This window comes from Erpetoichthys calabaricus, chromosome 13 (assembly GCF_900747795.2).
Source record: "Erpetoichthys calabaricus chromosome 13, fErpCal1.3, whole genome shotgun sequence".
Lineage (NCBI taxonomy): Eukaryota > Metazoa > Chordata > Cladistia > Polypteriformes > Polypteridae > Erpetoichthys > Erpetoichthys calabaricus.
The window spans coordinates 105767809-105791679 of NC_041406.2; the positions used below are offsets into that span (position 1 = coordinate 105767809).

The following is a 23871-nucleotide window of genomic DNA, read 5'->3' on the forward strand; positions in this document are numbered from 1 at the left end:
CTTCCTGCGTGCGCCATTGGCGTCTTACTTGTCGGCGGTTTAGTGAATCCACGCCCCTTCCGCCGTGCTTTCCATGGGTGGCTACTTGTCTCCCGGCTTAGTGAATTATATATATAGATACTAATTGTCTGTTTCAGTTCAAAAGAATTCAGCTTCCTCTAAAATTATTTTCTGCAGTGAACAGCAACAAAAGCCAAGTCATTAAGAAAATCAAGAATTAATGTATGTCAGGAATGGTTTACTCCAGTGTAGTTAATTGTATGTAGCATGTTCAGGAGTAAGGAGCTTCAGCGAACTAATAATTTTAGACTCTGTCACAACAAATATTGTACGCAGAAAAGTATTCACTTACTAACATTGTACCTCTGATACATCTGATTAACCTTTGGCACTATAAACCAAGACCCGATGTCATAGGAAATTTACAAAATTAGTCAGTCATTCATCTGTCCACAACATGGCATTGTCGATTCTGTTTATCCAACTTACTGTCACTCTCCAGTGGCATCAGGCACAATGCAGAAGGTAAGCCTGGCAAGAGTGCCAGTCCACCTAAGATATACTCTAAACACACATCTTCACTTTTGACAGTTTATAGAGTCACCACTTTACTTAGGCTTTAGATGTGAGAGGAAAGCCAATTAAATATGAAGACAACATATAAAATCTAAACCCAGTAGGACTCTGCAGCTGTGCCACCATGTGAACCAACATTCATCAATGAATGAAAGTTACTCCTGTGCTAAGAATATCATAAAAAAATAAGGACGATTTACTGTCAAACTCCACGCCTCATCACGCCTGCTATTATCAGGTTTAAAGCTCACTATGCTCCTTTTGGAAAAGAAGTATCAGCCGACAGAGAATTTGTCATTGCCCAAGTGACACCAGAGTGTAATACCGATTATTGATCACACTCTGCACTTGTCACTCAGTGTAGTAGTAGAAATCAAGGAAATGCTAAACAGTGCACTGAATGAATTTCAAACTTAATTTAAGAACAATCAATTGAATCCTAATTCAAGAAAGACACAAGTATCTGCAGCTTCTAGAAGACTTATAGTATTATGGGGAGATACAATACTGGAACACTGCCCCACACCTATATATTTGGGTGTGACCTTAGATCGATCCTTGACCTTCAGAAAGCACTGCAAGAAACAAAGTTCTGAAGAAACCGATAAGGACCACCTTTGGTGAACAACCACAAACCATGAAAACAGCTGTGCTTACTTTGTGCTTACTCAGTGGAAGAGAGAAAGAGAACACAAACCCCTTCTGGTAAAGCGCCCCCCCAGAAACACAAAGCAAGTTGATACAAACCTCCATGAGACCTGTCAAACTATCACTGGCTGCCTAAGAAAAACACCAACAGAAACAAAAAAATCAGTATCCAAGGAGGAGTTGCACCAAGGTGATACTCTAAAAGAAGTAGCAGCCAAAAGTGAACGTTTAAAAGTTTACACTTGTTAAGCACTCCCTGTTTAGCCACCTACTCATACAACAAAGGTTGAGGTCTACAAAGACTTTCAAGCCTTCGACATATCTTGATAGTTCCACCAAAAATGCCAAGTTTACTGCTTGGATGGAGAAAGCTACATCCCCCGACTGAATACTTCCATTTGAAAGTCCTCCATCTGGCCAATCTCAAGAGATTACTTTTACCAATAAATTTGACTTTTCACTATTTGATTAGAATATTGATTATTATAATAATTTTACCATTACGTTTGCCCTTAGAAAACATTCTAATTAAAGTATTTTACCTGTGTCAAGCTTCTACTTGTTTGTACAAGTAGCAGACATTCTGACTTCAAGGGACCGTTTATCAGTAACTTGCAAGGGCATGAGAAATGGCCACCAATTATATACTCCAGTAATAGCGTGTATAATAACAAGTGAAACCAACAGTTGTAATTGTGACTTCACACATCTATACTAATAAAAGGCAAAGCCCTCACTGACTGACTGACTGACTGACTCACTCATCACTAATTCTCCAACTTCCTGTGTAGGTAGAAGGCTGAAATTTGGCAGGCTCATTCCTTACAGCTTATTTACAAACGTTAGGCAGGTTTCATTTCGAAATTCTACGCGTAATGGTCATAACTGGAACCTGTTTTTTGTCCATATACTGTAATGGAGGAGGTAGAGTCACGTATCGCATCATCACGCCTCCTACGTAATCACGTGAACTGAAAACAAGGAAGAGATTTACAGCACGAGTCAAACGCGGGAACGAAGGTAAATGACGTTAATTGTTGAGTGTCTTTTAATACTGTGTAAGCATACATATTAACACATGTGCAATTAAACGTGTGCATTTACGGGGTGATTTCTCAGGCTTAAAAGCTCGCCTTTTATTAAAAAGGTAAATGCAAACTGTTTTCATTCTGAAGGGCACAAACCACGTTAGATTTCATGCTCGAGTAAGCTCAGCACACAGCTTGGTCATATTACAACCGGAGGGGCGAACTGACAACGTGGTATACAAAGAGATCCTTAACAAATAATTATTGATTCATTTTCCCTCAGTTTAAAAAGGTTTACTTTTCTTCTTAATAAAAATTTTAAAGCAGTACTTCGCCGCTGCGAAGCGCGGGTATTTTCATATATATCAAAATATATCGCGTCATCACACCTCCCATGTAAGCACGTGAACTGACCCTCTGCCGTTTGCAATGCCATATTCGCGAGATAAAAGTTTAATGAGAAGACACGAGGTATAAACGACAGTTTGGATCACTTTGTAACAGAGTTAAAATTGCTGTAGCGAGAAACTTTTAACTGCCGGGTCTTAGCTAACATTAAATAAACCCGTGGACATTGCAACATCACACAAGAGAGCGGCTCACGTGAAGTGACTGAACGCAGCAGGAGTGATCACTTCGATGAATCAAACCTGTTCAAAAAACACATTACACAATTGATAAGGTACGAAAACAATATGAAACCGATTGTGGATTTGCGTTCAGCCACTGAAACTTTGTGACGGCACGAGACTTCAGGTCACGTGTCTGCAAAAGAACCTCATTGAGGCAACTATTTTTACTGGCGGTGGCTCAGGGGAGAGAGTTTTTATTCCTCGCATCCCCGTTATACCCTCTGATCTCCCATTTCAATTCAAACGCCTACAATTTCCACTAAGGCTCTGCTTCGCAATGATTCATTTTCCCTCAGTTTAAAAAGGTTTACTTTTCTTATTAATAAAAATTTTAAAGCAGTACTTCGCCGCTGCGAAGCGTGGGTATTTTGATTGACATATATATATATGTCAATGTATGTATCTATAATAATAAAAGGCAAAGTCCTCACTGACTGACTCACTCACTCACTCACTGACTGACTCATCACTAATTCTCCAACTTCCCGTGTAGGTGGAAGGCTGAAATTTGGCAGGCTCATTCCTTACAGCTTACTTACAAAAGTTAGGCAGGTTTCATTTCGAAATTCAAAGCGTAATGGTCATAACTGGAACATATTTTTTGTCCATACACTGTAATGGAGGAGGCGGAGTCACGTATCGCGTCATCACGCCTCCTACGTAATCACGTGAACTAAAAACAAGGAAGACATTTACAGCACGAGTCACACGCGGGAACGAAGGTAAATGACGTTAATTTTTGACTGTCTTTTAATACTGTGTAAGCATACATATTAACACATGTGCAATTAAACGTGTGCATTTACGGGGTGATTTCTCAGGCTTAAAAGCTCACCTTTTATCAAACGCGGGAACAAAGGTAACTGACGTTGTTCACTGTCTTTTAATACTGTGTAACCATACATATTAACACATGTCCAATTAAACGTGTGCATTTACGGGGTGATTTCTCAGGCTTAAAAGCTCGCCTTTTACTAAAAAGGTAAATGCAAAACTATTTTCAATCATTCTATGACCTGCTTCTCACAACTGAAGGCACCGTGGCTGATGGTAAATGACGTTAATTTTTGAGTGTCTTTTAATACTGTGTAAGCATACATATTAACACGTGCAATTAAACGTGTGCATTTACGGGGTGATTTCTCAGGCTTAAAAGCTCGCCTTTTATGAAACGTGGGAACAAAGGTAAATCACGTTCTTCACTGTCTTTTAATACTGTGTAACCATACATATTAACACATGTGCAATTAAACGTGTGCATTTACGGGGTGATTTCTCAGGCTTAAAAGCTCGCCTTTTACTAAAAAGGTAAATGCAAAACTATTTTCAATCATTCTATGATCTGCTTCTCACAACTGAAGGCACCGTGGCTGATGTTACATCACTTGCTGTCCGACCATAAGCTTTACCTGGTAGGTAACCGGACACTCACTTCACTCCCTTTCGGGAATCGAACCTCTGAGGTTTTCTTTTGTTCTTAATTAAAATTTAAAACCAATACTTCACCGCTGCTAAGCCCCTCTAGCGCTGACGTCTGAGGTTCGATTACCGTAAGCAAGTGCAGTGAGTGTGTAATTACATTCACGGCATTCGTAGTCTGATTCACAATCTGATTGTATGGGTGCTTACTTCCAGGTAACGCTTACACTTGCCCACCAAGTCAGCTCGAAGTGATCACTCGAGTAAAGGCAGCTTCACAAAAAAACTGATCCTTAACAAACTGTTATTAGTACATTTTCCCTCAATTTAAAAACGTTTTATTTTCTTCTTAATAAAAATTTAAAAGCGGTACTTCGCCGGTGCGAAGCGCGTGGATTTGACCGACTGACACATACAGACATATTCATGAGTGCAGGTACTTAGGAAAGAAAGCACCGTGTAAACCTAAAGTTTAAATTAACTTCATACACCTACAAAAGGTTGCCATTCATTTGAGGCAAGATTGCTTTTCTTCTGTACAACTATATGTTGCATTCTCAAAAGAGTGTGCTTGCACGGCTTCGGATATAGATATATATATATATATGTATGTCTATATATAAATATGTAAGCTTATAAGTACTGCCTTACTTCTCTTTAAGAAAGGAACATGTAATGATACTTGATTTAAACGATTCCATGTCTTCCTGGGTTTGCGTAGCTTATTGTCTAAAAAGGTGAAACCCTCATTTATAAAACTTTGCTGCAGATGACTTAGCTTATTGTCAATATCTTTACACGTTTTTTTAACACTTATTGACTGAAACGTGCTTTCACGAAAAAAGTTAGGGCTTTGCTACAGGATACACCCTCCACAAGTTAAGCAAGTAAAAATAAAATATATATTTCTGTTTTATTTAAACCTTTTAAGTTCGTATGCATAGCCCCATTTGGCTGTTTAATTTTTTTTTTTCTTTCTTCAGTAATATTTAATCTCCTTAAAGAAAAAGAACATATCCATTTTACTTTTTTTCTCTCTCTAGTAATATTTTACTGTAAAAGAATAACCAGTATTTAAACTTTTTATGTTACTTTATACATTTATTTTACACAATGTTGAAAAATTAATAAAAAACCTACATATTTTGGCAGCTGCTGCTTTCATTTTCAATAAAATGAAAAAAGCTCTCCAAGAGAAAACGTCAATGAAGAAGAAACAGTTTGCACTATCTAAAAATCAGAAACCCTCATTTATAAAAGTTTGCTGCAGATGACTTAACTGAAAATAAATGAATAGTTCCTATGTGTATAATACATATTTATCTATTTTACTTATGCCTTTATTCCACCAACTTACAACATCTGAGGTACAATTTGTTACATTACTTTTGTTTTTTGCAGCACAGGCACAATTTGAACTGACAAGCTCCGGGTTTGCTGAAATATTACTGAAGAAAGAAAATAAACGAAAACGGGCAAATGGGGCTATGCATACAAATGTCCATCCGTCCATTATCCAACCTGCCATATCCTAAATACAGGAGCCAATAAGTAGATATGTATATATACAGTATATATATATGTATATATATATATATATATATATATATATATATATATATATATATATATATATATATATACAGTTTATATATATATATATATATATATATATATATATATATATATATATATATATATATATATATATATATATATATGTATATGTAAATTTGTATATGTATATATATGTTTATGTGGATGTGTATATGTGTATATACGTATGTATATGTAGATATGTGTATATGTAGATATGTATATATATATCTATATGTATATATATGTTTATGTGTGTGTGTCTGTGTATATTATATATATATATAAAAGACAGCAACACTCATAACAATGACAACACAATTATATTGACAATCATGTTACGTTATTTTTAAAATGTTTCCTTTTCTTTTTCATAATCTCTTTAACACACTACTTCTCCGCTGCGAAGCGCGGGTATTTTGCTAGTGTGAAATAAAAGGCTTCTCAGCATCCTAAAACGCCTCTGTAACAGTATCTTTGACCCCATGATACAAGTTAGATGGTATGGTGGTCTCTCGATAGATTGCACTCTGGGGTTATGGAATGTTAAACAAATCTCAGAAGAAGGGGCCTTTCATTAATTGTAACTACACAATTGTGCTGAACAACAAACAACAAAAAACCACCCACCCATCATGTCCTACAAGATGCATGATGAACGACCTGAGAATGGCTAACACTAATGCAATTAATGTAGCTGTATTTTGGAAGAAACTTAAATAAGCAATGTGAATATTCTTGTATTACCTCTAAATTTATACATACTCTTTTGTTGCGACCATAACCTGTAATGAGTTTGATTTTAGTGATATTTATGTAATCTGTATTATTTATCTTTTGAAATGAGAAATAAAATAAATAAACCACTCTAGGCCCTATAACTCTCTGAAATGCACTACACTGTGTGAATACCTACCCAAATAACACCTGTAACACTGAACACTACAAAAATACATGACAGCATAATACAAGATCATTTACTTTATATTGTGCCTTTCACGTCAGTCACAAATAGCTATGAGCGTTAAGTGCGGCAAGTTCTTGGAAGGACTAGTCAATGTAGCAGACAAATACAAACTTACATATATCTCTCTATTATATAAAAAAAATCCTGGGACGAGACGTGACTTTTTCAGAGAGATACTTTCATGTCCCGTGAGACAAGACTTTGTGCCAAGAGATTTAACCACGCCCGGAAATAAAAGACAAAGAGTAGATGAAAAAGTAGAATGTCATAAACACATAAAGTCAGAAGACATAAAGTCTTATCCTCAACACAGACAAGACCAAAGAAATAATACTGGACTTCAGGAAGAATCCTCCCCCTCTACAGCCTCTTATCATCAAAGGGACTGAGGTGGAGAGGGCCGACAGCCACAGAGTCCTGGGACTGCAGGTTACATTCTAACGGCTGACCCCTTACCCAGCCGGCAGTTACACTACCAAGACCTGTGGTCTGGAAAAATTACTGAGATGAATCTTATATACAGTATATCAAGCCGTACCTCTAACAAATAATATTTTCCCCTCAATCGACAGTTTAAACACAAGCATACAAAAGCAGGATGGTCAAATAAGTGAATAAATATATTAAATGGAACACAACGACAAAACACTACTGCACATTTCCCACGTAGAAAATAATATATGTATATCTCTCCACCAAAACAGCAACGTGAACACACCATATATACAATAACAAACCCTCCCTTGCCATTGTAACGTATAACACACACAACACAAATAACAATGAATGAATACAGAAATGACAATGATCGTGAACTTGAGTCCAGGTATATTACTGTCCTGAATACGGATGACTGGTCAACAAAGAATGGATGTGTTTGAATCTCCCGGAAAAATGGAACAATCTCACCGTGTTTCCTCGGCGTGTGGTGGATAATGACGTCCAACCTCGGGGTCTCTGGCGATGACTGAACTGAAGTAAATCCGGCAGAATGAAAAACAAACTGGATACAAAAGCATGATGTGAAAAATAACAGGAAAATGGTGGTTCGTTGTCGTAAACTGAAAACTCAGTTTTTCTCCTTCCTTCTTCTCTTTTCCCTCCTGATTGTTTAAATAGTAAAGAGCTGGATGTAATTGATTGTGAACAGGTGTTTTCCATCTTGGGTCTGCGGTCTCTCCCTCATCCGTCCCCTCTGTATTTACGGGGACAACATTCACTGACGCACACATTATAAACAGCAAACAGGACAATGGAAACAAAACGCACTCAGCACATTCGTACATTGACAACACTATTACTATGTAGCCCCGCTACAACATCAGACCTGAGCTGGACTCTTAACACCACAGCCACAGTGAAAAAAGCCCAGCAAAGGATTTATTTCTTTAGGCTGCTCAGGAAAGCTGGCCTGAACCATCGCTCTCTCACCCAGGCCTACAGAGGACTGATAGAGAGCATTCTCACCGCAGGCATCACTGTCTGGTATGGGAACACCACTCAGGCAGAGAGGAAGGCTTTGCAAAGAGTCACAAAGACTGCTGAGAGGATCACAGGGACAAAACTTCCTTCCATGGACTCTATGTACGCACATCACTGTCAGAAAAGAGCAGAGGGAATTAAATATCGGGGACTCACTCCATCCAGCTCACTCTCTGCTCAGAAACAAAAACTGTACGTACAACTTGAGACACAGCAGAGCGGACAACATCATCACTCACAGAACAGTGTTTTTAGATAGCTTCTTCCCCAGCACAGTCAGACTGATGGCAAAACAAAATTACTGAACATGTGCAATAACCCCACACTACCTCACTTCACTTGTCATGTAAATAACGAGTGATAAATATGCAATATTTTAACTGTGCAATATCTGCAATACAATTGTATTTTTTGTGTAGATATTACCGCCTTTTTGTATAGTGTTGGTATAATTCATATTATTTTATTATATTGTTTTATTGTTTTTTTTTTTTTTTTAATGTTTACTATGACTCTGGAAGAGCTCTGCACAAAAATTCCAATGTGCTTTGACTGTTGGTTTTATGCACAAATGGCAAATAAAGAACCTTGAACCTTGGAAAGAGGTTCAAAAACTTTTGTGCGATACACATGCAGAGCAGGTTAGAGATAATGAAAGTACTAAAATTCGAAAGTCTCAAAAAAACGATAGTAAAGATCGCATTAGCGCAAACAAACAAATTATTACTCGGTGAAATAACAAAGCAATGAAAAGAGACTGAATATATTGTTCAGATTTAAACTTTAAGTCGAGACTTGTAGATCGTCTAATTCATGTTGCCATCAGGGAAATGTAGTGTTTCTTCCCAATGAAGAGGCCTATCTGCAAGAATTAAAAGATTTGTTGTTTGGTGAAAGTGACATCCACATACACAAGCGGCAGAGATGAGAAGTGGCCAGTGCGTAGTAAGGCCAGGGGGGCTGGCGAGCGAAGTGAGCAGGGGCAAAACCCCCTAGTAGGTCTATAAAGTTAGAACTTCAGTAAATACTAGTCAATGAAGCAGAAAAATGTAACTACAGTATATAAATGCACAACTTTATTGTGCAGAATAAGTGAAGGATCATCTGCATCACTAAAAGGCTGAAAGCCATGAACAAAAAATACCCAAGTACCTCCACCAGGGGGCGATGAGCTGCACAAATCAGCAGTTATGCGCTGATAACAACAGTTTGGGTTGAGAGTCCTGGTTACTGAAGCACTTCAAAGTGACAGAAGCGGCAGCAAAACAACAAGAATTACAACACAAATAACGGTACCCAAGTGTCAGGGTTTGGTAACATTCTTATATTCTGAAATTAAATAAAACACTTCTAGTATGTGGAAGACCACTTCGCAAAAATAGGTCAGATACTGTATTTGAGCAGAAAGCTTAAGGAATCCACAGACTGCAGTATGTTTTAAATGCTGATTGAACATCATGGCTTCCTACACCAAGTCAAAGTTTTCACAGCTTTAAAAAATGCTTCTCTTATTTGATTTTGTGCTGTACAGTGCTGAAGACACTGACCTTATGGCTTCTTCAACTGCCTTTCCCACAATGTTGGACGACGGCCCAGGTTGTGACAGTGGAGTGAGGCTGATGACCCACTTCACCGGCTCATAGTACTCTCCACTCGAGCTCAACAAGTAGAAGAGGGTGTTCAGGAAAATAACCTGAAATGGGAAACACAATGACTTAGCTAAACTGACATGCTGCCGTGCCATCGTATATACAAAATATACAAACAACCCAATTATTTTCAGAAACCAGTTAGCCAGTAAATGTCACAGGGTGCTAGAGCCTGTATTAGGAGTTAGGCCATACAGTAGGTTGAGATGCCATTGTGTCATCAGGCACTCACCATTATAAAAGTCCTAACAGGAAAACCACAAACTGATCTGACAAGTCAAATGTCTCTTTTCAATCTAAATGCACCACATTGTTGGGAGATGTGGTCCTTGAGAACATCTGTCAAAGCTGTTAGGTCCTATTGCTATTACAAGGCAGTAAACACTACTAATGTATGACAGTAACAGATGGTTTAGTTCCCAAAAGTTTCATCCTAACCCAAATTTCTTATTTGCATAACTTCTTTTATAGTCTGTCTCTCTTGGCCCCATGTCAGTAAACCGTAGACATGAAATAATCATCCATCCTTCTTTTATTCAGTTAGAGACCCTGAGGGCAAGCACCTATCCTGGCAGTATCAGGTACAAAGTGGGGAACCCCCCAACACACACACACACACAAAGCCAACTAACATTTTACTTTCATTAAGAAAAAGGAGGAAAAGCAGACACAAGCGTTGGGGTAACATGCAGACTCCAGACAAAGGGTGGTATTCTAGTCCAAGACTTGATCACTGAGTGGAATCGGTCACCTTGCCACCATGAATTTAAACTGCAGCCTTGTGATATGAAGTCCTGCACTACAGCAAGTAAATTATGTCTGGAAACAAGCAATGTTTGAACAACATACAATATTCATTATAATAATTATATGTTTTTGATAATCAAGGCCAAAGAGGGAAGAGTCACTGAAAAAAGTAAAATGTAAAGAAAATGAAAGAATACAGAGAGAATGTCTATAGTGTGCTCAGTGACTGACAGATTACATTACTAATATCCCAAATTCATTTCTTATAAATCTTTACACCACTTATTTGCAAGTTCTTCTGGAGTGGTTAACTGCACAATGTGGTGATAAATTTCAGTATATTTACAATTTAGTTATTTTTTCAAAATTGACATACGTTAAGTCGCCATTGAAAGCTGTGTTCCAAAGTTAAACATTTTTTCAGAATTAAAAAACACAATGTCTGAGTTTGCAGTTTAAAATGGGCTCCTACAGGGACAAATTTATGAAAAATGCTTCACTACAGAACAAATGTCAAATCAATGTACGCCATTAGTGAAAAAATACTAAACTTCACTTTTCAATCCTGGGGTAAGCCATACTGTAATGGAGAGCTCAAGTAAAAGGGGAACACACACGTTGTAGCAAGGCTACATAACGGACAGTCGTGTTAGCCTTCTGGATTGTCCGTCACTTTATAATGTTGGCTGGAAGGGTGTTTTAAATCGCCCTTCAGGCACCTTTGGTGACGTCCCGGTCTGGAAGGATCCCGCCCGAGTAAATTTTCCAGCTGCCTGTTGCCGGCGTGAGGTTCCCATGACAACCATGAGGGGCAAGGATTTTCGGCGGGAAACTTTTTCTTTTTAAGGGGAATGGCGGATCAAGAAAGAGAGAGGAAAAAAAGGAAGGATAAGGCTGAAGGCAACGCATTGACTATCCACGCTCAAAGAAGTTCTTCAGGATCATACTTCACCCAGGGACGTCTGCTATTCATGGGTGGCCACCCAGAAGAAATATTCAAGTGACGAATCCCCGAGAAGAGGCCAGGGTCTGGTGTTCTCCGGGTGCTCCCGTCTGGTGAGTTGGATACCTGAGTTTCATTCTTCATGATAGTTCCGCAGAGAAGCCTTTCGCCAAAGGACTGTTGTGCTTCCACCTGCCTTACAGGAGGAACTGAACTGCAGGGTTCTTGTTTTCTTATATGGTGGACTAAGATAAATCTTTCTTTTGCATTCTCAAAGAACAGTTTTCTTATTATTTACTTTTTTCTTTTTATTGTCCGTGTCAAACCGGGGGTTAGGATTCGCGCGCTAGGGAGGGCGTCTGGGGAAGGGGTTCACTAATGAGCACTCCGGCACCGGGCAAGTTAATGTAAACAACAACTGTTAATATATTTTTTCTGTCCCATTTCCTGTTGCGCTTTATTTTTTGCAGATTATTTAGAAGGGCATAGTGGCAAGAGGGGACGAGGACTGAATATGGTTATGCTATTGTGCCTTCAAACATCGTCCACCCCCCTGTCGGGTTGTGAAGTGTAGTAATCGCATCCCGTATTTTGCGGTTGCTACAACGTGTCGGTGAGAATCACAGGTGTGTGTATCAGCCATCCTGCAACTAGCCCTACATAGCCTGTAAGTGGGAGGTCAGAGGTCTCCGATATTTCCTGTCTGACATGACCACCAGTATTCCGGGGAAGTCCTCTCAGGGTCCTGACTGGACTTTCACTTCTGGACATATTTTTTTCTTAGTTTGTAGCAGTCAAGTGAGAACAATGCATTTTTTTTCTGGTCTTCTTTAAAGCTCGGAAAGCAGTTTTGAATTTGTGCACACATAATGAAATGTAAGGCTTAATTCTTTAATTTAAGTGGAAGAAAAAATTGATTAAAAAGTGAAATTTGTTTTCAGACTGAAAAATATTGATCAACGGCTAAGTAGTTAGTAGGCTACGTCTTAACTCAGAAATAGCCTACTTGCTTCACGTCCTTGCAGCACTTTATGTATTGTTCAGTAGGTTAAATTACAGCAACTTTTTTAGTGACTACAGATGTTTGACTTAACATAAAGAAATATTTAAATAAAATTATGTACAAAACCCTGTTAACTACCTTTACAGACAGCCACTTTAAATTACTGGCACCACTTAACCTTGTTCTGACTAAGAAATGCACTCCAAATAGGTAAATGCCTTAGAATTAGAAAGCCCAAAAAGCTGCATCTCTGGAGATTTATATCAACCAACACTTTACGCCCTTCTTGACATCCTCTCACTCTCTACCAGTCTTTCGATTGCTTACAGACTACTGGGGCTATAAGCTTGAAAGCCAATGATCTGATCTGTTCTGGAGGTAGCCATGACCTGTTGTCGTGTGTTTATGGCAGAACCAAATGATAACCAACATGATGGTAGAAAGAAAGAGAACAGCAGTGACCTCTGCGGAGAGTCAAGCACATTGCAGAAGGTGATGAGAGTGTCAAGTGCATTGCAGGACACCTTTATTAGCTCCCAAACTAAAATCTTATCCCCCAGGACACAGTACATACGTGTTCAAACCTCATAATCAAATATAAAAATGGTGTTTGTTGATAACTGAACTTTATTAAATGTAAATAAAGGACAGCAAAGTGACCTGCAACTGTGCAACTCTCAACACTGAACACCTGGTTCATCGGTAGAGCTGTTGCTCCCATCTGGACATATTCTGTTACAATAGATTGTGCTTAGTAGTTAGTTGTCCCCTGTGCACACCTAATGGAACTTTTTATTAAAAAACTAGAATAAAATATTTTCTCAATATACAGTACAACAGTTAAGCCATTGCTCAGTGTACTCCAGCCCATGTTTCCCAATGATATGCTCATCTTCCATGCCCAAGCAATTCTTTCTTGAAGCCACGCTGCCAACCTAAAAGCAGAGTCCCGCTATAAACAATCAAGACAATCAACTGATACAGATGTAGTATACGAACCGTCCTTCAGGATTATCACTCGCACTCAAATCATACGGGATGGACTTAGCATTGAATATGTTCAAATTGGTATGGAACAACTGATTTAGGAATGATGAAAAAAAAAAAAAGTAAAAAGAAATTTTAAAATTTTCTCGTCTGCGTTTTGTGATTGTCCAAAACAAAGGAATCAGTAATCATGTATTAACAAGTATATATATATATATATATATATATATATATATATATATATATATATATATATATATATATTTTCATGTTTATGAGTATTGTGAGTGCTTTACCAAAACAAAGAGGGAACTGGACAAGATGTTGCACTATTTACAATACTAATTTCTGTTGCCAGAACGAAGGAAGTTCCACCTGAAGCCAACTGAAACACTGAGCTTGGTGCAAATCACAACTATATTATTCATAACTGAAACAAAGTTTATCAAAAACATTCAGTGCTAAAATAATTAAAGGCATTTACATAAAATAAACTGGAGAACTGAATTTGTGCAGAAGCTGAGGTCCCTACCATTGACAGCGCAAAGTTAAGCAGGGCTGTGCCACTGTGGAAGAGGACAGTCAGCAGGGTGGTGACCGTCGTAAACAAAAGGCTGATGTTTCGGCTCATGATGATCCAAAGGGACTCCAGAATCTGCAATGAGATACACAGAGTGTGATCATGTGGCTACAATCAAGAGAGGAATACTCACCCATTTACCCTTTTCAGGGTCACAGGGAGTCGTGCCTCATGCAGGTATGTCTGATCACAATAGGAGACATCATTTCTTATTATGGTAGCACAGATGTAGGTCATGTTAAAAAAAGGGAAAACAAACTAAATATATCAGGAAATCAAAGTTATCAACCACTGAGCAGTATTAGGTTTTTAAAAATTAAAAGCAAATTTACAGTTCCTTCTTACAGGCTCTGCTAATTGATACTTACCTAGGCGGGAAATGTGATAATATATTCTAACACCCTTTCTGAAAGGATTTTTCCCTAGTCTATTAAAAAAGTTTGTTTTGGAAAATTACTCTAAATACAGACAACTAATGAAAAATGCTATTTTTAAATTCCTCTAGCACCCCTAGGCTAAGCAGGTTAAAATCTGGGCTACATGATAAATTATGTGTTTTCTGTTCTAATCATAACTGCCATAACTAAATACAGATTCCTTAAAAGTTTTTGTAAGGTGCTTATAATTATTTAACCCTAAAAAACTCTGATCTAGCCATCCATCCATTTCTGTATCTGCCTATCCAATTTCAAATTGCAGTGGGGACCTGGTGCAGTGCAGAAACCCAACCTTCAGTAGAGCACCAGTCTACCACAGGGCTAATGCAGAGTAAGTCACCAGCACACCTAACACAAGTTTCTTGGGGAAATGGGAGGAAAAATGAAGTACCAGCAAAAAACACAGGCAGATAGAGGATGGATTCTGGGAGAGAGGGGCATCAGTGCTAACATACCACCCTCTGTTAAACTAAAGGACTAAGAAAGCCATAGTTTGAAAATATCCAGGCATTAATGTGACTCTAGAATTCTTGTTTTGCCTTTTGCTGGAGGCAAACCTCAGCTGCTGTGAATACAGCTGTACTGTACACTGAACCTGCAGGCAAGAGGTGTTCACAGCTTGCACATTATCAAGTGGAGGACATGTCTTAACAGTCCTGTCAAAGACGCGAAGCATCAAGCGCTGTAATGAGCTGTCTCACACCTTTTAGATTTATGCCACTGCTAGGTTTGTGGGTGTAACAACAGTGGACCGGACTCAAGAGTTGCTGGCAGCAGCTTTACATGTTCTAAGCTCTTGCAGCTACAGTATATCTGTGCAGCTAAAGCCCGTGTGAGTTTTTAACTTTGTATTTAAAATGACATTTTGAGGTTTTTTTATACATTGAACAGAAATGACAAATTTTGAAATGTCACTTTTTAAGCGAGAAGGCATGGTGGTAGCAGTGATAGTGCTGCTGACTCACAGTAAGGGGACAGGGGTTCACATCCCTGTGTGGAGCTTGCATGTTCTCCCCATATCTGTGTTGATTTCCTCCGTTGCTCTGCTTTCTTCTCAACGTCCAACTTCTGTGAATTGGCAGTTCTAAAATTGGTTTAAGTTTGGACTTTGGCTGGGACACTCAACGAGAGTCAGAATTGTCCTGCAGCCACTCTAGTTTTGTTGTACTGAAAGGAGAACTGTCATATCAGTCTGAGGTTGGCTTTCACTCTGGAACAGCCCAAGGACCTCTCCGTATTTGGCTGCATTCATCTTTTGCTCAGTTCTGACAACACCCCATAGCATGATGCTGCCACCACCATGCTTCAACGTAGCAGAATAAGTTATTAAACACAAGGAAAAGGATTGAGTGTAACTCGAAGGTTAACTCAGCAGTTCTCAAACTGTGGGGCGCGCCCCCAGGTGCGAATATTGCCATATGTGGCGTCATTTTGCTATTCATAGGCTGTTAAACTTGCAGCGGTGTATCGGCAGCAAAAAATACAGGAATAAATTTTATTAGGGTTTCAAAAAAACATTAGGGGGGGCGCTATTAAAACTGTTATGAAAACTCGGGTCGCAAATACTTAAAAGGTTGAGAAACGCTGTGTTAACTAAACGCAACTTAAAGCTGAAAGTGCAAGTGGTCTAAGCCCCATCTTAAAGAAGATACTGGCATATTTTTCCAAGGTTAGAACAAGGTAAGGGAGCAACAACAACCACTGCCCCCGGTAAGCAGGGATAAACTAATGGGAAATCCCATACACCCCTCCTACAGAAGTGGCATTCAGTATAATAGGAGAATCAAATTACTTATAGCTTTCATTGATTAGATAAGGTGAAAAAGTTCTGCATATTATGAGTCAGATAACGTGGTGTATTAGATGATGTAATGGTAATAGAAAAGTATAAAAGATGATGAATTGTTTAACTGATTGGTCATTCCATGGACTGAGACATTTGCGCAAAACTTTTGTGCAAAAAACGAAATGTTCTGCATTCTCATCAGGGCTCCGTAACTGCCTTCTTTGACGAAAGAGGAAAGTTTTTTTTTTCCACAACAATGGTTTCCATCTTGTCATCATAACTGCTTGACTGATGGAGTACAGCAGAGGATTTCTGAATCTCTGCTAGAATGACCACTGGATTCTTGTCCAACTCCCTGACTAACATTCTTGCCAGGTTACTCAGATGGCCAACTCTAGGAAGAGTCCTGGTGGATGCAAACTTCTGCCTGTTTCACAATTATTGAGGCCACTGTACTTCTGAGAACACTCAAAGCTTTAGTAATGCTTTCATGCCCTTGCCCTGATCTATGCCTCAAAACAATGTACTCACAGAGGTCTACAGCAAGTTCCTTGGACTTCATGTATTGGCTTTTGTCCTGAAATGCAGTGTGAACTGTGGGATCTTATAAACATAGTTGTGTGCCTTTATAGGCGGAGTGGTAGCTCTGAGGCTAGGGATCTACACTGGCAATCAGAAGGATGCCGGTTCGAATCCTGTAAATGCCAATAGGGACTCTGCTCTGTTGGGCTCTTGTGCAAGGTCCTTAACCTGCAATTGCTGAGCACTTTGAGTAGTGAGAAAAGCGCTATATAAATGCAAAGAATTATTATTAGAATTATTATTTATAAACAAATCTAATCAGTTGACCACAGTATAGTTAAACAATAACGTTCTGGCCACATCTTAAGGATAATTAACGCAAACAGGATGCACCTGACCACAATATGGAGTGTCACAGCAAAGGTTCTGACTTATATAAATTAAAATTTTCAGTTTTTGATTTTTAATAAATGTGAACACCTTTCTGGTAGAATGCCCAGAGGGGACTGGGCGGTCTCATGGCCTGGACCCCCTACAGATTTTATTTTTTTCTCCAGCTTTCTGGAGTTTTTTTTTTGTTTGTTTTTTCTGTCCACCCTGGCCATTGGACCTTACTCCTTTTCTATGTTAACTAATGTTGCCTTATTTTAATTTCTTATTTTGTCTTTTATTTTTCTTTTCTTCATTATGTAAAGCACTTTGAGCTACTTTTTGTATGAAAATGTGCTATATAAATAAATGTTGTTGTTTCTGAAATCTTTTTTCAATTTGTTTTTATAGGTTAGTGAGTGTAGACATATGGACAAAAATGGTAAATGTATCCATTTAAAACTCAATCTACAACAAAATAGTGTGCAGAAAGTGAAGGGGTTTCAGTAGTCAATACTCGACTGATAATAACAGCATTAACTAAACCTCAGGTAACACATTTTTAGAGGGCTGTAGCAGCTGCAAGTTTCTGCTCCATTCAATTTTTTTCACATTTCATGCTACTAATGAAACACGGTTTAATTTTATGTAATACTACTATGGCAGATTTACTTTGTCAGAACATCAGATACAAATTTTAAAGACAAGAGCATATCAGTGTTTCATTGCTCTTTACTTATTATTTACTATATTTTGTTAAAAAAAGATAAACACATACAGATGCAAACAAGACCAGATTCATTGTTTAGCTACTGGGTCTATTTGGATCTCATTCTTAATTACCAACTGATTTGGAAAAAAGAAGCAATTAAGGATTCTGAATCTTAGAAAATGAAGGTAAAATTATGTTCTACTATCCCAAACACTAATGATTTCACCTTCTCTAGAGTAAATGCAAAACAGCAACCTAGACGTCTGCAGAGCACCCCCAAATCTATGCAAGTCAGATAAAATCAATAATCATTTTTCTTTTTTAATGAAAAAAAAAAACAACAACATCAAATCTGAATGCCGTCACTGATCACGTCGCCAGTTCAAACCTGACATTCAAGTAGAAACCCAGAAGAAAATCGACAACTGCAAGAACCTTGAAATGAAGACATTTTGAACTTGGAACTTCAAACCTGAGCATCACATAAATCCCCTGGGATGACAATATGTTACTAAGTGTGACAGCTGTTACTATTTGACGGGTAATGCAAATTCCATTAGAACATGTTGTCCAATTTTTAAAAAAAAAAAATCAGCAAGTGATTCAGCACATCTTATTGGCGGATTATTCTTCTGTATTAGAAAAGATATTGACTTTAATGCATCACCATTTTTAGAACACCTCTCAAGCCAAAAGTGCAGAGGTTAATCTCCTTTATCAGATAATAAAACATGAAAATATAAGTAGCCATTACTGAATGAAGCCAACATGAGATTAACTCCAACAGCAAATAAGAGACAGATTACTATAGCATGAGATTTGGCATTTTTATTGTAATTAGGCTTAAATATGTATAATTTCCAAAATCCGACATTTTTTTTACAAAGCACAAAATCTAAAACACCTTCCTACAATTAAGTCTTACCAGAAACTGGATTGCAATGTGTTCTAGCCCATGACCGCCCAATGCTGATAATAATAATGAGCACTCAAACTAAAAAAAAATGATGCTCTAATTTCTATTTGAAATATAATTTCACTAATCTCCTTAACTCTCTAAATTATTTTTGATTCAGAATAATCTGCCTCTACAGACACAATGCAGTGTGCTCTTACAGTCTAACTTATTCAACTCAAATTAATTGTCATTTTACCTTACAGCCCAATAAAAAGCATTTGTTGCTGGTCAAACTGGAGCAGAAAAATGCAGCAGGAATAAAGTGCACTGTAGAAAGATTCAGCAGACACAAATTACTAATAAATGAATAACCAACCATACTAAATTACCATACATAAAGAAATATCAGACCTTCACTTACAACTTGTATTGCACAGAACAAGTAACAATAAGAACAGTAAAAACCTACAAATCAATTGGTAGGGCAGGTGCTTACATAATGGCAGCTTCATGGCACTAAATACTATAACATCAATTACTGGATGGTAGAGATGCAAACAGTTTGTTGTTGCGGACTGAGATGATGGAAGCTGCTTTCTTCAGATCACATTCTAGAGGTTAATGTGCCAGATAGATTCTGAAGCCTCACCTCTGTTCTGTAACAATTTGAAATTTAAGTAGCCTGGGAGTTACCTGTGAGATGTGTGCATCATTTATTATAGAGATGCTGGCATTGAATTCACTATAGCAAGGTGCAATATCAAAGGAGTTTGTTTTTACTGTTTTATTTTAGCTCTGAGTGGATGCAGAGTGCCTCAGTATTCTCTCTCTACATCTTCATGTTTTATTACTGGTAGGCTTCTTTCAACTGCCTTATTATTGTACCTTGTAGTGGTAATTTCTGTTAAAGATGTTATATGAAACAGAGAATGAAAGACTGCTTGATTAGTGATTCTTAGCAGTAAACACCATCTGGGAAATTATAGACTTTAAAAGTTGCCTACAGATTTGTTTTCTTATTCGTATGCTTCCTTTGCATCATCTGACAGAAGGATAATAAAAAAAGCAAAAATATCCTAGAATCACATTATTTAAAATGCACCTGGAAAAATCACATTTTAATCCATGCAGATTTCCATAAGTACTATGCACAACTTGCCCAAACTTTAAACAAACTATTTTAGAATAAATCAGGAAGAGTTTTTCACTAGAGGTCAGTAATGAGACATGGTTTGAAAACCTGAGGTCACTTCCAATCCTCAGATTTGAATTTCTCTCATACACTACCACTCAAAGTTTGGAATCACCCAGATTGACATTGATACATTTTTTAATCACCAATTGACTGGAAAATATAGCCAATACATTACTAGTGTTGCAAATGGATATTACTACTGGAAATTACTGATTTTTAATTCATTATTCACACATAACTGCAAAGTTTCTTTTTCAGCAGCCATTCCTTTAGTGTCCTAATGGTTATCTCCCATAGCTCATCCTTAATCATTTTAGATGTTAATTGGTTATTGAGAAACCTCTGTAACTGTACTAGCACCATTGAAACCTGTTATTCTGTTCACTTGGCTTGCAAGGCAACGGCATTATTAGCGAAGGTTCAAAAATTGCCAAAATGAAACAGCTTACTCAAGAAATACATCAGTCTGTTTTTGGGGCAGATTGTAAGTTATTCCACATGACAGACTGTCAAGAATCTAAACATTTCATACCATTGGTGTCCAGTGCTATCTTGAGAGAATAGGGTGAATTGGATCTAGCAAGGATAGAAAAAGAAGTGGAAGGCCCAGATGCACAACTGCATAAAATGATAAATACACTTGAGTGTGTAGTTTGAGAAACAAATGCCTTACAGGTCCTCAGTTGATTGTTCTTTATATACACACCAAATATCAGTGTCTTCCACAACAGAGAAAAGACGACTCTGGGACACTCACCATGATATGTTTTATCAGTCATCTTCTGTTCAAAGTCTGCTTTCTTTTTCCCATTTTAATGTTTTCTTTTTATTTGCCAGAAATTGATATGACCTTTTCTTTGAAACTCTGTCTCTTAGTCCAGCATCCTGGAGTTATCAGTTCACTATTGCAAATGGCACTTGTATTTGGCATTTTCATGACATGAAATTTACTGGTAATGTAAGCGTTATGCTGCACGAATGCTTTCAGGTTGTGTTCACCACAAAGGATGCTACATACTTAAATTAAAACAGACTACTGGGTAAATAATTTACAACTCTAGGCAAGTGACAGAACTGACAATTTGTTGTACGTCTGTAAGGAGCTTTTTATTGGTAGTGCTATATGATACTGAAGAACTCTGAGTACCAACTGTACCTTTTTATTTTGTTAAATAAAAGTGTAAAATACACTGGGATGGAGCATATCAAAAGAGTCTCAATATAAGACCAGTTTCTGGGCTGATGCTGTGAAGCTCTCAGTAAGTGACTGGACTGGATGGTTTTAAACTGTTCCTCATAACAGGCATTAGACAAACAACCAATATTTCACATTTTGACTCATGAAGCTTGAGCATTTAACTGAAATCTACCTCTATTCTGATTATTTTGTGTTGAATATTTAAAATGCTTTGGTATGACATTTACTAAGAAAGTTGCTAAAAAAATTAACTTGACGCTGGTTTTATTGTATTGCCTTCACAAAAGGACTGAATTGAAGTTGACTGTGCTCTAACTGCACAAAAAGTTATTTCTTTTAGGTGTATAGTGTACCCATAAACATCTCACCATGAAAGGTGCTATATACAGTAAAAGATACCAGGATTCTTGCTTGATGATAATCACTTAATGAATGAACATAATTATCCTGATTACAAGTATGTGTGGAGTATGTGAATTTCCCCTTGGGATTAATAAAGTATCTATCTGATTTTGTTTCAAGATAAACTCAAAGACTAAATGTACACTGTCTGGACCTTAGATGAAGAAACCACCTGGACTGTAGATGTAATGTGCCAACCTTAAAAAAAAAAGAAGTCATTGTGTAAAGCACTAGGAAGAGGAATATCAACAAAGGAGCCATATATACTACATTATATAAGCAGATAAGAAATAATTCACTTACTGATAAGAACATTTCAATATTTTCGTGAACAAATGAACCGATGTCCTGCCAGTCCAAAATATCACCCAACCAGCTGTATTGTCGCTGCACTTCTTTCTTGCCTCTGTGCCGTGCAGAATGGGTGAAATTCTTTTAAAACAAAAATAAAAAGTTAAAAGAATCATCAAGGACATTTTGCAAGTGGCCAGCGTGTTCAGTTGACATACTTTAATGCAGTCTGAAGTGAAGGCTGTAAGAGCGCCATACCTTTACAAACCAGGAGTGGTAGAGCCTGTCCCAGAGCTCCAGAACCTGCTTCTCAATCACAGCAGTGCTATTCACCTTCTCTCCTAAAGCTGTGTGCAACTACAAATAAACAACAGTGTTAGACAGCAAGGGCACCATAGAGCTCCACTCATCTTCTATACTTAAAGCCCAGAAACACCAAAAGCATCTTTTGTCATTAACAATTATTATTTTTTAAAGCAGCTTTCATTAAAACTGAAACTGATAAGTGGCTGATTCAGGATTGTGTGGGGAATCAGTTCCTGCGTGGATTCAAGATCAGCTTCTGAAGCACATTGTGAGCTGAACTACAATTATTAAAAACGAGCATAGTGTGGCTGTTTAATCTCTTCTTTATAGGAAAGGAAGCTAATCAGAATACATTTCATGAGAATTCATCCATTTCTAAAGACATTTACAGCTGCTCTTCACAGTACATTGTTCTCCTTCCAGTAATTTAAAGTGTGTGATCATTTCTCATCAAGTATTTAGTTTGCTTTCAGACACAACACAGTGCTGTTCTTAAGGATTGCCCGCCTTACCTTCTGACTTATCAGCTCTCTCCCATATTGGTGCACATTACTGGCAGCAGAATTCAAGGCATTTTGAACTACTTGAGCTTCAGGAAGCAGGCTACCACCATATAAACATAAATAGAGATAAAAACAATTAATTTGAAACTGCAACAAAATAAAGAGTCAATACAAGAAAATCTCAAGTAAAACATTGCCTTTAGGATTTAACTAAAGTTAAACTGAAGTTGACACAAAAAGCTTTTTCTTAGTCACATAGTGGTGTACTGTTATTAATTTCTAATAAAGGTGCTGCATTTCGACAAGTTGTTCTGTACAATACCTTAGGATGATGGTCGCTGAAATTAGCTCTAATTAAAAAAGGCTGAATATTTTGTCTCTCTCTCTCTGATGCTGCCAAGTGTTTAAAAAAACAAAAATGACACCCATCAAACCACACATAAGCTTGAGTACTCTGAAAAGTGTTTATTGGCAGTAAGTGTCATGAAAACTTTTTTATACAAGTTGTCTTATGAAATGTATTTTAGTACCACAAATAACGTTTCACTGAAACCTTGCTTCTCTCTCAAAGCCCTATAATGCTAGATTCCAAATGTGGCATTTTCACAAAAGTGATAATTTTGTAAAGTCACTCTGGAAATTAAATAGAAGTACAATTCGGACTAAAGCCAGGAAGCACTTCTTTAATCAAAGACATATAGAAATCTGGGGTAAACTACCAAGTCATGTAGTTGAAGCAGAAAACTTGAAAACCTTTAAGAGGTATCTGGATGAGATATTGAGATGGTTTAGCTATTACCTAAATGACGAGCCTGAAAGACTAAATAAATGGTCTTCTCTTGTTTTGTTTTTTTTGACTAAACAGTGACTCCAAACTTTTCCATTATGATAACAGATTGTTTGTGTGTGGGACTGGCACCCAGTCCAATGCCTGTTCTGACTTGTGACCATTACTGCCTTGATATACTTTCACATGGGATGGTCTGTCACTGCAG

The 23871-nt window shown here is 37.7% G+C and overlaps 1 protein-coding gene across 1 annotated transcript in view; it reads right to left on the reverse strand.

The window, feature by feature from the left end:
- The window catches only part of LOC114663791 (transmembrane protein 245-like), a 101879-nt gene that overhangs the window by 24470 nt on the left and 53538 nt on the right, over nucleotides 1-23871 (reverse strand). The window contains 5 exon segments of the mRNA XM_051935564.1: nucleotides 9896-10041; nucleotides 14210-14332; nucleotides 22080-22208; nucleotides 22326-22424; nucleotides 22886-22976. Coding sequence (XP_051791524.1) covers nucleotides 9896-10041; nucleotides 14210-14332; nucleotides 22080-22208; nucleotides 22326-22424; nucleotides 22886-22976 — 588 coding nt within the window.